At 47.0% G+C, this 15,038-nt stretch overlaps 1 protein-coding gene across 1 annotated transcript in view; it reads right to left on the bottom strand.

Moving 5' to 3' along the window:
* The window catches only part of LOC137422447 (uncharacterized), a 106,077-nt gene that overhangs the window by 64,135 nt on the left and 26,904 nt on the right, over positions 1-15,038 (bottom strand). The window contains exon 5 of the mRNA XM_078772845.1: positions 11,683-11,826. Within this exon, the coding sequence (XP_078628971.1) occupies positions 11,683-11,826 (144 nt within the window). The remainder of the gene's footprint in view (positions 1-11,682; positions 11,827-15,038) is intronic.

Consider the following 15,038-nt stretch of genomic DNA (forward strand, 5'->3'; position numbering starts at 1 on the left):
GTTTTAAAGACCTGGAGGGAGGAGTGGGATTGAAGGGAGTGGGGGAGTTTGTTCCAGAGGCGGGAGAAAAGGGGAATGAAAGAGTGAAGGTGAGCAGAGAGCCTAGACTTTGGCAGTTTAACCATAAGAGGGTTGCAGGCAGATCTTGTGCGACCTGAAGGAATATTGGGGGGACAGAGCACAGAGAGAGCTGGGGGAGCAAGGCCGGAGAGGAGTCGGTAGAAGACAGAAAGACCACCAACCTGCCTGCGTGCCTGCGGCACGGCACGAATCTTTGAACGATTGATGGAGCATGTACTGGGCGGCATGCAATGGCACTATGGCAGTCATGCCTGGTGTACCTGGATGATGTCCTGGTGCATGCTAAAACATTCCCCCAAGCCATAGCTAATTTGGACCAGGTGTTTGGGTGCCTCAGACAGGCAGGCTTAAAGCTGAGCCCGAGTAAATGCACGTTGTTTGCTAGAGAGGTGGCCTATCTAGGTCACGTCATTGGTCGCGAGGGGGTAAAAACAGACCCAGGCACAATTACAGCGGTAGAGGAGTGGCCCGCACCACGTACCATCAAGGAGGTGCGGGGATTTTTGGGACTCTGCTCCTACTACCGGCGTTTTGTGGCAAAATTTGCAGAGTTGGCCGGGCCCCTTCACCGGCTTACGGAGAAGGGGACGAGATTTAATTGGACAAGGGAGTGTCAAGAGGCCTTCCTAGCATTGAAGGGGTGTTTGACATCCACACCCATTCTAGCTTACCCCACTAGTGACGGGACATTTACCCTGGACACGGATGCAAGCCAGGAAGGATTGGGCGCAGTTTTGTCCCAGACACAGGGGGGTGTGGAGAGAGTGATCGCGTATTATAGTCGGGCCATGAGTAGGCCCGAGCGAAATTATTGCGTCACTCGTAAAGAGTTATTGGCTATGCTGGCTGCCATGAGCCATTTCCACCGGTACTTGTACGGGCGGAAATTTCTGGTTCGAACTGACCATTCCTCCCTGCAATGGCTACTCCGTTTTTGGGGGGGTTTATTTTTGGTTTTTTTTGTCTACTGAATCGAGGCTCGTGAAAGAGCTAACATTTATTTCACAAACAAATCAACCAGACAAACAAAATATAAAAAATAGGGAGCGGCAGACAAGATGGGGAGAGAAGGGGAAGCACACAAACATAACATTTGAGAGCAGGGAGATGTGTGGGAGGGAGAGGGCTTGGGGGGAGGAGGCGTGGGGTGGGGGGGGGGGTGGGAGAAGTATAAAACACAAGGACACCAAGCACTTCCAGGACAGAAGTTGGTATTTCAAAAAAGTGGATTTGGGGTGAAATTAGCAGGGGTAGAAAAGTTCAAGGTTTTGGATGGGGGAAGATAAGAGATGGTGGTGAACAGCTGTTTTAAAGACCTGCAGGGTGGAGTGGGATTGAAGAAAGTGAGGGAGTTTGTTCCAGAGGTGGGAGAAAAGAGGAATGAAGGAGTGAAGGTGAGCAGAGAGTCTTGATTTTGGCAGTTTAACCATAAGAGGGTTGCAGGCAGATCTTGTGCGACCTGTAGGAATATTTGGGGGACAGAGCCCAGAGAGAGCTGGGGGGCAAGGCCAGAGAGGAGTCGGTAGAAGACGGAAAGACCACCAACCTGCCTGCGGTGAGTGAGTGAATGGCCCTTGGAGTTAGCTTCATCGCGGGAAATTCCAATGATTCTGAACGCTTTGGTTTCAACAGCGTGAAGACGAGCTAGGTGTGAGGCAGGAGCACCAGCCCAGAGGGGAGAGCAGTATTCCATTGAGCTGCGGATGAAAGCCTTGTATGTGGTGAGGAGCTCAGGTATGCCAAGGAAGGACTTCGCACGATGGAGGATGCCCAGTCGGGGACTGGCTTTGGAGGCCAGATTTGAAATGTGGTTTTCCCAGGAAAGATCATGGCAGATAGTGAGACCCAAAAGCTTGAGTGACAGAACTTCTTGGAGAGGATTATTCAGAAAGTGGATGGGAGGGTTGTCCAGTCGGTCTTTTCGGAGAGACATCGTAAGAGTGTGAGATTTGTCAGGTTCAAGGTGTCAAGGCCTATGCCCTCCACAATCAAGAAGCCAGGGTGGTAGCACAGGCCTTCGTGGAAGGATTTGTATGTCGGCATGGGATTCCGGAGGAGCTGCACACCGACCAGGGTCGAAATTTTGAGAGCCAATTATTAAAAGATGTGTGCAGGCTCCTGTCAATTAGAAAAACAAGAACAACGCCCTTAAGACCTCAATCTGACGGGATGGTGGAAAGGTTCAACCGAACCCTGGTACATCAATTGGCGTTATTTACCACCACCCGTCAGGACGACTGGGACGAACATCTCCCGTATTTGTTAATGGCCTACCGAACCAGCAAGCACGGGGCCACTGCATGCAGCCCAGCGTTGCTTATGTATGGGCAGGAGTTGCGGGCTCCCGCCGACCTGCTATGCGGTCCCGTGCCAGAGACCACTAATAGACCGCCGTGGGAGGGCTATGCACGTCATCTGGAGGAAGGCATGGAGAGAGTCCATGCCTTCGCACGCCGCCAGCTTCAGCTGGTGGGTGCCAAAATGAAGCGCAGGTACGACCACCGGAGCCAGGGGAGTCAGTACGCTCCGGGGATGAAGATTTGGTTCTTCAATCCCTGGAGGCGGAAGGGCAGGTGTCCCAAACTCACCTCACCCTGGCAAGGCCCGGGGGTCATCCGGGCGCAAATTTATGATGTGGTAATTAAGATCAAGATGGGGCCACGAGCCCTCCCTCGGATCGTCCACGCCGACCGGGTAAGACCCTACACCGGCGAGTAGGCGCCCTCATGGATCGCCTCGGCTTTAGAGGCCGAGGCAAGACCCAGTACATCCAATGATGGGGGCTCATAGTGCAGAGGACGGGGGGTGATATTGTTGGGGATGGTGTCCGGCTACCATCCCTCATGGGGGCACATGAGCTATAGATTATGGGGATGGCAGAGTAAACGGCCCGAGGGCGGGCTAGGATATTGTTAGGGATTTAGATATGACAATAGGAGACATGAGATTTAAGAAGTGACTTTTGCACAGGTAGAGGGGACGTAGAGAGATTAGATGGCTGATAATGACGAGGGAGTGCTTAGTGTAAGGGAAGATGGGAAAGCACGGGTATTAGAGGGAAATAGTTAGTTAGATGATGCTGTGTGTGTGTAAAAGTGTATAAGTGGTGTATTGAGGACAAGTGGAATGGTGTTGAGTGAATTGACTTGCATGGGGTGCAAGCAGAGAACAGGTGAGAGCACAAGGAGTGTGCAAGAGGATTTGGTGTGTGGAATGAGTGGTGTGGAGTGCATGGTGCGAAGGAGTGAATGGGGGGAGGATGGAACCCTTCACGAATACCCGGGGAGGGTAGTTTAAAGTTAGGTAGAGGGTTTAGGTAAATTGTTTGGATATTGACACCTGTGGTGCAGGTAGTGGCAATGAAGTGCTTGGATGGGTGCATGGGTCAGTGAATGGCTGGGCGTGTGGGCTTTGTTGGTGCGTATGGTTATTGGAGCACTCCGCCACTGGTAGTCTGTCGGCCAGGTGAGGCCGCAGGTAGGCTCTGGGAGCCAGTTAGAGTCAGAGTAGTGTTCAGTGGGGCCCGAGGATCCAGGAGAAGGACCCGGGTAGCCCAATGCCAGAGAGGGCATCAGAGGGGTGAGAGAGCCAGGAGGGGCCTTCCCCGATTTAGGGTAGTCGCAAGGAGCAAGGTAAGCTCGGGTGACGACTTCAGTGGCGGAGGTGCGCAGGTAGTTGGACCTGCTAGTGGGGCCACACGACCCAGCCCCGAAATTGTGCGAAGGCACAGTAGTGAAAAATTGGGGAGTGAGACCCAAATTGTAGGGCACCACAGGGTGGGTCAATGGGAATTGGTTTTTAGAACCACATAGTTTAAAGATGCCGATTGGCAGGGCATGACCCCGGGTAGTTTAAAGGAGTTAATGTTATTAGGGTATAGTTAGGATGAGGAAGTCTCTTCGCACCATCCACATCCACTCACCAAGGGAGACGGAACTCCACACCAGGTTTTGCAAATGATTTGGATGGTAAAGACGCATCTCGACGGGATTTGACATTGTGGGTATTCCATCTCTTCCTTCTTGGGAGGGATTGGACGACGAATTTGGCTTAGAGGGGGATATGGGAGACAGGACATAGCGACGGATTTGTAAATTGTAAATACAGGGAGGGGCAAGGGTAGTGTAGGCTGACACGGGGGGTTACGAATGGCTAGGGACAAGCTTTCTCTGCTTGCTCTCCTGCGCCCCTCATGTTTCATTGCCTTGTATTGTGTGTACCTTTGCGCCCTTTCCTACGCTAACTCTGCTTTGTCTTCCTCCCCACCCATGGACACATTTTTTGAGGGGAGTGTGCAGGAACACTGAGCTGTGCTGCGGCACGTTGCTACACTTGTGCGGTACTCCTGCTACCTGTTGCTGCACCAATACACCTAATGGACCACATGTCCTGTGGCCTGGCATCTTTGCTGAGCAGACAATTGCTGCAAGCGTTACCTTGCACCTGCGGACCACTGGTTCTAAGTGGCGTCAATGTCACGCAGACGGACCACCTAAGATTGGCCCTGCAAATAAAAACGGACACGGTTTGTGCATTTTATCCCGGTGTGTCAGGAAAGAAGACTTCAAGTTTTATTATGGCACACCAAAGACGAAGCAGGAAGACGTGAAATGCAGCAGCCAAGCAGCAGCCAAGCAGCAAATGTGCCATTTAAATATGACATGTGCATTTTGGTGATTGTGTATTTTTGTGCATTTTTGTGCATTCTTTTATATTGGTGGATTGGTGCATTGCATTGTTGTTTCTCTCCTCCAAAATTTCTTTCCCACAAAAGAACAGGTCCTGGGTTATAGAGATGTAAATAATTAGTTAGTCTTGTAAATAACATGCTCCCCACCGGCTTTATGTTTAGATTGAGAATTCTTTCTGCAATTCGGTTAGCTGTGAGTGTGAGTCTGTTAGTTAGTACACAACGCAGTAGGTGGGACATATCTAGTGTTGTAAAACTGTCGCATACAGGGTGTTAACTGTAGAGGGGAACCACATCTAAGTGTCACACGAAATTTAAAGAGTAGTCCTGAACCTTGCTCAAAACCGGTCATTCTCACCTGTGTGGGTTCGGCTCGGGGACGAGCCTGGCGAAGGAGGGGGGGGGGGGGGGCAGTGCTACGGTTTTGAGATTTGTACATATGACATCATTAAAGGCTAAAGGTTTGCCCCCCATAGTTAGTCCACGAGCAACACGTAGGCCCACTTAGAGTATTAGTTATGTCATAGTATGTGTGAGTCTAGGCCATTTCCCCTAGTAACATCTGCGTTGTGTAAAGAGATGAGTTTAGGTCCCTTCATTTTTGCGCCACCCTCCAATTCCACCTACAGGCATAATTGATCCCGCGCCCCATTTGGCTGATCCCTCATTTTGTTACGCTTTGGGCTACCCGCAGCAGTTTGTTACGCTTTGGCTGCCAGCAGCATTCGCTGCCCTTTGTTCGCTCGAACTAGTCAAGTAACACGAGGTAGGCCTGAGAAGAGGGAGGAGCGCGGGGTCGGAGTGGGGCAGCGTCAAGGAGCGCATCAGAGGCGATGACGGTAAGGGCCACCAGCTAACCAGGGCTCTAAGGGCATGGCGTGATAGGGCGTGGTAAGGTGCGTCTGGCAAGTGCTAGAAGGTTCGCAAGGCGTGCCTATAAAAGCCAGTGCACAAAGCCCTTGAACAGGACTGAAGCCAAGGACTTATGAGAGAGGACTGGAAGGAATTGCGCTTTGTCAGAGGACTCGGAGGACTCGTTGCCAGGACTCACGGAGGGAGAGGACTTGTTGAAGGGCTTGTTGGGAAAGGAGCGCGTTGCAAGCACTTCATTGTGTTAGCGCTTCGAAGCTATTCGCCTGTGACGTACGCAGCCACGCGAGTGAACGCAGCAATAGCCGCCAGTGTTAACCGCCAGAGCCCAGCCCCTAACGTTCGCCCCGTATTATCCCGTGTGCCCCGATGACACGCGGAGAGCTCCTGCCGTCTCTACTATCCAGCTTTGCAGTACGAGCTGGGGACCGGAGAGAGCTGACCATCCGTGGACGTGCCCTCCATCCCTGGACGTGCTGACCTTCATCTGCAATCCCCGTGTGAGTGTCTGTGTGTGAGACGGGCCCGTTTGTCTGGGGTATTAAGTTAAGACTGTTCTTAAGGATTGCCCTGTGTCTCTGCTTCTTCTCATCATTGTAAATAGTGTGAATAAATTCCGTTCTTCCCAATTCGACCGCTTCTGTGATTTCTCCATTGGGTAAGCGTGGCACGAATAGGAACCGCTTGGATCGGGGTCTAGTAATTGATAACGGCTCGGATCACGTGTTCGCTACCACTCGGCGTATCCACCAACACACGTGATTCGTGCGAGGCTTATCTCCTCGTTTCAGGGCAGCGCTAGTACTTAGGTAATAGCGAATCTGGTCCTACAACCCTATTTAGCGCTGTCCGGAAAGGACGTCATAGGCCTCGGGTCACGCCTGGTCAGTCAAAGACAAGGGGACTAATCCCCCCTTGGTAAGGGGAGAAGGCCGGCGCTGAGATCCACAACAATATATATAAATATATATATATATATATAGGTGTGTGTGTGTGTGTGTGTGTGTGTGTGTGTGTGTGTGTGTGTGTGTGTGTGTGTGTGTGTGTGTGAGAGTGTGTGTGTGTGTGTATATATATGTGTGTGTATATATATATATATATGTGTGTGTGTGTGTGTGTGTGTGGGTGTACATGTGTGTGTACATGTGTGTGTACGTGTGTGTGTGTATGTGTGTGTGTGTGTGTGTGTATGTATGTGCATGCGCGTGTGCATGTATGTGTGTGTGTGTGTGTGTGTGTGTGTGTGTATATATATATGTGTGTGTGTGTGTATGTGGCTGTGCACACACATGCATTCACATGTTATCAGAAGGAAATACATTGTGTAGATTACATCATTTGTGCATCTGATAAATTGGCAGTAACCATTTTTTGAAACTGAATGTCACACACGAATGTCGAAATGTCACAAACGTCCATGCCCTTGGGATCCCTAAGGGTGACCCCACAAGTATACAGTCACGTGAAAAGTAAGTACACCCCATGTAAAGTTTTGACTTTTTCAACATGTTTCAACATTCAGCTGTTTGATCTTCATTTCAACAATATTGATAGATAAAGGTGATATAACAAATATCATGAAACATTTACATTTTGTAGTCCATTATATAATTTAAATAAACATAAATGCAAATTTCGCATGTGGAAAAAGTAAGTACACCCTTGGCTCAAATAGGTGGTATTGCCCCCTTTGGCAGAAACAACCTCAAGTAGGCGTTTCTTATAACTGTCTACCAGTCTCTGACATCGACTGGGAGAAATTTTTGCCCACTCCTCCATGCAAAATTCTTTCAGCTGTGCGATGTTTGTGGGGTTTCTTGCATGCACAGCTCGTTTCAAATCCCCCCACGACATCTCGATGGGATTTAGATCCGGGCTTCGACTTGGCCATTCCAGAACCCTCCATTTCTTTCTTTTCAGCCATTCCTTGGTGGATTTACTGGTATGTTTAGGGTCATTGTCATGTTGCAAGGTTCACCTTCGGTTGAGCTTCAACTTTCCGACAGATGGCCTGACATTATCCTCAAGCACCCTCTGGCACAATGAAGAATTCATAGTGGATTCTATGATGGTGAGCTGCCCAGGCCCTGATGCAGCAAAGCTGCCCCAAACCATAATATTTCCACCACCATGCTTTACAGTTGGTATCAGGTTCTTGTGGTAAAATGCTGTCTTTGGTTTTCGCCAAACATGTCTTCTGGTACTGTGGCCAAATAGCTCTACCTTTGACTCATCTGTCCAGAGCACATTCTTCCAGAAGTGCTGGTCTTTGCCCAGGTGTTCATTGGCAAACTTTAGTCTTGTCCAGATGTTCTTTCTGGACAGCAAAGGTTTCCTCCTGGCACACCTCCCATGCAGATCAAATTTGTGCAGCCTCTTTCTAATGGTAGACTCGTGCACTTTGACATCAACAGTGACAAGAGCGACCTGTAGGTCCCGTGATGACATTCTGGGGTTCTTAGAGACTTCTTTCAGCATCTTACGGTCTGCTCTCAGGCTGAACTTGCTGGGGTGGCCTGGCCTGAACACGTTGGCAGTTGTTTGGAATCTTCTCCACTTCTAGATGATCTTCTTGACAGTCGATGATTGATTTCAAATTGTTTGGAGATCTTTTTAAATCCCTTCCCAGACTCGTACGCATCTATAACCTTCTTTCTGAAGGCCTCAGAGAGCTCTTTTGATCTAGGCATGGTGACGCCGCACACTTCAACAACAAAGAGCAAACCAAACTACATGTCTGAGGTTTAAATAAGACAGGTTCTTCCAAGATCCTCTCTAACGATGTTCTAATCATTTTCACCTGAGCTGGTGAACCTGATTCTAATTTTAGGTATTTGAAGTAGTGATAAATGTAGGGGTGTACTTACTTTTTCCACATGCGAAATTTGCATTTATGTTTATTTAAATTATACAATGGACTTCAAAATGTAAATGTTTCATGATATTTGTTATATTATATCACCTTTATCTACCAATATTGTTGAAAAGATGATCAAATAGCTGTATGTTGAAATATGTTGAAAAAGTCAAAACTTTACATGGGGTGTACTTAGTTTTTCACGTGACTGTATATATTGTTATGTCGGCAGGGTAGCACAATATCTAGAGCCAGATAGATCTGTGTAGGTAGGTATCCGACTGTCGTGATAGGGAATCTACCTGTAATAAGTTCTGCGTGTTTAGGCGGTTTGTCGGGTAAGAGTATACCTGTGAACATACCAGGAAGTTTGAGTGTTAGATAGTATAGGGATTAAGAATAACGCCTCTGTGTGTCACACCTGGTCATCAAACCTTTGTCCCTTATGGCAATGCACACCTGTAGACACGTAGTTAGGCCCTTTAGTGCACACATTAATTAAATTCCCTTCCCTGGCAAGACTTTGGAAGAAAACGGACAGGAAGCCAGTTCAGGGCACCGCCGATGATGGCCGCCGCCAGCTACACCTCCGGCAGGCTTCGAGTAGCACGCGCTATCACCACGCTACAGGGAACGAGTGATGGGTTGGCATAGTAGGCGCGAACCTCCAGTCAATGAGTCAGTGGAGGGCACTGATTGGGTGGCGCGCCAAGGCTGACGTCACCGCGGCGAGGTTATAGGGGTGCGCCAAATGACATTTCGGAGTTCTCTAGAGTTGCACATCCGGCTCTGAACCTGGCACATCCCTCTCTTGCTTGCACGTCCCTTTGTCTCTCTGGCACATCCAACTCTTGAGAGAGCTCACTTGGCTGATAGCGTGCAGTCGCACTTGCGTTCTCTCCTCCTGCAATTTCTTCATTCTGAGTTTGTGCCTCGGGTTGGAGATCGACCGTGTGTAGAGCTCGCCAGCCTGCGTTGGACGCGTGGTGCTTGGAGCGAGGCCTGGTGGTGCTCGGAGGCGGACGGAGGGGGCCGCGTGGGACGTCGACGGACGCAAGACTACAGACGAGTTAAGATGCACCACACCCACAAATACACGACGTGTTCTTTTCATCAATTCATCCCTTGTTTGTTTCTTAAGTCTGGTGTGTGGGATCCCAATTTAGAAATTAGGTTTATCATCGCGTTCCCCTGTCCGACTTTTGATTAAATAAACCCTTGTATTATTTTTCAGTCCTGGTTAAACCTGTGTCCGTTTGAGTTCTTTTGCCTTCCACAGGAACGCGCTTTTACCACAGCTCCCATTTTCCTTCTTCCTCCCGCGTTTGATAGTAAAATCCGTGTTTGGTCATCGCCTCCAATTAAATCCGTTTGGTCCATCCGCCAGCCCTGGTATTAACCGAAGGGTCCACGCGACAATATATATATATATATATATATATATATATATATATATATATATATATATATATATATATATATATATATATATATATATATATATATATATATATACATTATATATACATACATACAGTTTATATATATATATATATATATATATATATATACTCGTATATTACGTTTTGAGCAATTTCGCTTCTTATAATTGTGTATCCAAACCCTGGGCCAATTTCCTGAAAATATGCTGTACCACATTATTAACACATTCAGAAGGTCAGTATCAGGATAAAGACCTTTAATTAACAAGCATTCTGAGTATTGCGCTGCAATACATGTCCCCTACCGGCAGTCTGTCGTCCAGAAAACTGTTGGGGAAATTACCAAGGGTTATTCACCCACAGATTCTGAATCGTTCCCAATCGCTAATTACCTCAGGACAGGCTCACCTGTGATTCGCACTCGGGACTTCGATTTATACACCTTGTGGACAGGTCAGCAGAAGCACCATAAACAAGTTGTTGATAAAGAACCTTTCGAGTCGCTAAATATCAGTAATTTATTATATTTTCCGGTTCACGATCAATGATCGATGTGTATATATATGTTGCTCGGCCCTGGCTCCGCCCCTCCGGAAAGCGCGTGCTGTGTCGCGCTGTTGACGTTCGCGAGACGAGGCTGAGGGCGCGCGGTGCGGCTTGAGGAGAACTCTAGAATAAACAAGAGATATCCATTTTTAAAAAATACTTTCGTTTAATGAGCGATGAGTTTAACGAGCCTCGATGCTGTATAAAAAAAATTCAAAAATTATTAACGATATCTGCCAAACCACGTGCCCTATCGCAAATTCCAAAAGGACATTTTAGTAGACTGACATGCTGAACAGATCTGTGAAGTTTCCCCTCGATTGGATCAAAAATGAGGGAGGGGCTCGGTTTTAAAGGTTCATGCTTAAAAACGTTATAACTCTGAAACCATGTGACGCATGATGACATGCTCGCTGACTTTTTTGTTCATCATGGGTATGCGAATCTGCCTGCAAAGTTTGGCCTCGATCTGTTCAGCCGTTGCAGAGAAAAAGGGGTTTTCGTGTTTTCACGAAAAACAATATGGCGGCCGAACCACGTGACCTGTGACGTCATAATTACCATTAAAATATTCTACAGACCGAGTCCCTCCTATGGTGAAAATTTGATCTCAATCGGTCCTATTATTGCAGAGAAATTGGTTTTTAAAGGAAATTAAAACTTAAAATGGCACTGAGTTAAGGATCATCAGAATTATCAGAATTCCCAAAGTTCAAAGTGCCATAGATTTGTCAAAAATGATCGAAACGTCGTGAAATTCGAACTTGATCTGTAACTTATCATGAGGAAACCATGTGCCAAGTTTGAAATCATTAGCTTTAAGCGTTTAGAAAAACGTCCGGAAAACTGTTCTTTGCGTGACGGACTGACGGATGGAGGGACGGCGTGCAAACATATAGTCCCTCCGGTGTACACCGGTAGGGGACTAATAAACAAATGGATGTAATAGCAGGAAATATTGGCGTTTTGAGAGCGATCTAGTGGCATGTGTCATGTTCACCCTTGGAGGGGGAGGGGGGGGGGAGGGATAAGGGCTGATCTTGGACTGCTGCCTGCACATTCAAAGGGAAGGTTGCTCTTTCGGGTATACAGCGGATAGTTGGTCTCCACGGGACACCACCAAGTTGAACAAGTGGTCGCACGATCTTGTACGACATCGAGGAAGAAAATGAGGAGGTTATTTTGTTCATACTCACCTTAAGTTTGTCAAGAAGCACACTGTGAGGACGCGTCTGCTCCAGTTCTCGGGCCTGACTCTGAATGAGCTCGGCCTGTTTCAATAACTTTTTATTTGCTTCGTCGATTCGACCATGCAGATTTTCAATCATCATGTCTTTTTCCTGTTGCAACATTATCAAGCAATCGCTTTGTAATACACAATATAAACATGTGACCTTGCATATATTTTGAGTGTATGCACTGGGATGTGTGCATGTAGACAATCATAATTATGTGCAAATGATATCTGCACACTTTCACAACATAACAATGTACACATGTGAATGACAACATTTTGCAAAATATACAATCATGTATGTATGTATGTATGTATGTATATATATACCCGGTGTGTACCCCGGTTTAGAATAGATACACGGTATCCCTGCGTGTCATAAGAGGCGACTAAAAGGGTTGGCGTCAGGAAGGGCATCCGGCCATAAAAACATTGCCTCAAAAAGAGTACCATGACAATTACAACGACATATGTATAAACAAAATCAGTCCATACATCTCCATTCAGTCAGTAAATCAGTCCAGGTCTCCTCACAATCAGTATTCTCATCACAATCAGTAAATCAGCCCCGGTCAACTGTAAGTTATGTTATTGTGAAGTGGAAACGTCTTGGAGCAACAACAGCTCAGCCGCATCGTGGTAGGCCACACAAGCTCACAGAACGGGACCGCTGGGTGCTGAAGCGCGTAGCGAGTAAAAATCGTCTATCCTCGGTTGCAACACTCACTGCCGAGTTCCAAACTGCCTCTGGAAGCAACGTCAGCACAACAGCTGTTCGTCGGGAGCTTCATGAAATGGGTTTTCATGGGCGAGCAGCCGCTCACAAGCCAAAGATCACCATGCGCAATGCCAAGAGTTGGCTGGAGTGGTGTAAAGCTCACCGCCATTTAACTCTGGAACAGTGGAAATGCATTATCTGGAGTGATGAATCACGCTTCACCATCTGGCAATCCGACGGACAAATCTTGGTTTGGCATGAGTCTCTCTCTGGCTGTTTAGGTGGATGCCAGGAGAACACTACCTGCCCGAATGCATAGTGCCAACTGTAAAATTTGGTGGAGGAGGAATAATAGTCTGGGCCTGTTTTTCATGGTTCGGGCTCGGCCCCTTGGTTCCAGTGAAGGGAAATCTTAACGCTACAGCATACAATGACATTCTAGATGATTGTGTACTTCCAACTTTGTGGCAACAGTTTGGGCAAGGCCCTTTCCTGTTTCAGCAGGACAATGCCCCCATGCACAAAGCGAGGTCCATACAGAAATGGTTTGGCGAGATCGGTGTGGAAGACCTTGACTGGCCTGCACAGAGCCCTGACCTCAACCCCATCAAACACCTTTGGGATGAATTGGAACGACGACTGCGAGCCAGGCCTAAATCGCCCAACATCAGTGCCCGACCTCACAATTGCTCTTGTGGCTGAATGGAAGCAAATCCCCGCAGCAATGTTCCAACATCTAGTGGAAAGCCTTCCCAGAAGAGTGGAAGCTGTTACAGCAGCAAAGGGGAAAACGAACTCCATATTAATGCCCATGATTTTGGAATGAGATGTTTGATGTTCGGGTGTACGCATACTTTTGGTCATGCAGTGTATATATACATACATACATACATACATATATATATATATATATATATATATATATATATATAGTATATATATATATATATATATATATATATATATATATATATATATATATATATATATATATATATATATATATATATATATATATATATATATATATATATATATATATATATATATATATATATATATATATATTGTTGCGGATATGGCATTTGGCCTCCATATCCGCTTGTAAATATTCCCCTATTTCCCCAATACTCCCCAACTATCCCCAATCCCCCATTCCCTAGTCCCATTGCCTGTAAATAACACTCTGTAGAACCGACCTTCCCCTTTTTCCCCCATTAAATGTCGTGCCCAGGTCCACCGCATCTCACGTAGACAACTTTCGGACATCTTGCTAGTTATTCTTAGTCTATGTCAGTTAAGGACTCGTTTCCATTAATTCTGACTCTTCGTTGCACCAGAATGTGATCGTATGGCACCAGTAGTGAGTTTAGGACCTCCCCATACCTCCTCCCATCTTCCCCATGCAACAACAACAACAACAACTACAACAACAACAACAACTACAACTACAACAACAACAACAACTACCACAACAGCGCGCGGGGAGTGTGCGTCCTCACTCCGGCTCGGTTAGCCGCCATTACCCATGTGCGCCGACGGGGTTACCACGAAGGGGCTGCCTGTCGGCTCCTCGTCAGGGGCGGAGCCCGGTAACCCCCGCACCCAATGAGAAGCAACGGGCCGATTCCATCTGGGGCGGAGCTAACGAGCCGAGGGCGTGTCACTCCCCGCCGGATATACGCAGCGACTTACCGGATGTGAGATCAGATGCGCCCCCAGCTTGAAACGACAAGTCGCGACCTCCGAGCGCTGAGCGACCTCCCCGCATCTACTGGACCGGACCGGGTCGAGTCTGTCCCTGAGCCAAGGTGCACCTTGAGCCATCGACTACCCGCTTTCCTTGCCATCAATCCCCGTGTGAGTCAGTTTTGTCCTGTTTATCTGTCGTCTGTCGGGGCTACTATAAGACCGTAATTAAGTGCCTACCTTACTATGCTGTCTCTCTCATCCCTGTAATCTGACCTTCCGCAATATTATAACCTCCTCCGGAGGTCTTGAGAACTGAACCCTTGGTGTCGTGTCATTTTAACCCAGCCGTTGTGTCCTTTTCCTCAATTGATTTAGCGTAGCGCGACTCGGCAAACGTTCGAGTATAATCGGGTAAACGTGCAGACGCGGTCATACCAAACCGCTCGGTAAACCAACATCCACAACCGCGTCTGTAACAATATATATATATATGTATATATGTATATATGTATATATATATATGTATGTATGTATATATATATATATATATATATATATATATATATATATATATATATATATATATATATATATATATATATATACAGACGGCATTTAATATGGAATTTTTTTTTTTTCTTGACGGGTTTACTTTCTTAACTCAGTATATCAATCTGGTGAGTTTCTTTTACACTTCGGTGATTTATTTGTTAAAAGAACCATGCCACTGATCGTCTGTCGCAGCAAGAAGTCAACAACAGGATTATATCACAGGTGGCGTGGCAAAATGTACGGACAGGTGCATTTGATGATTGGCTTCACAGTCGGGTATACAAGGGTTTTTGCGTTCTGTATTAGTGGAAAACAACTGCTGCACGTCTCCAAAAGTTATTGCCGCTTCCTCTGGA

This window comes from Myxine glutinosa, chromosome 2 (genome assembly GCF_964187855.1).
Source record: "Myxine glutinosa chromosome 2, kmMyxGlut1.1, whole genome shotgun sequence".
Taxonomy (NCBI): domain Eukaryota; kingdom Metazoa; phylum Chordata; class Myxini; order Myxiniformes; family Myxinidae; genus Myxine; species Myxine glutinosa.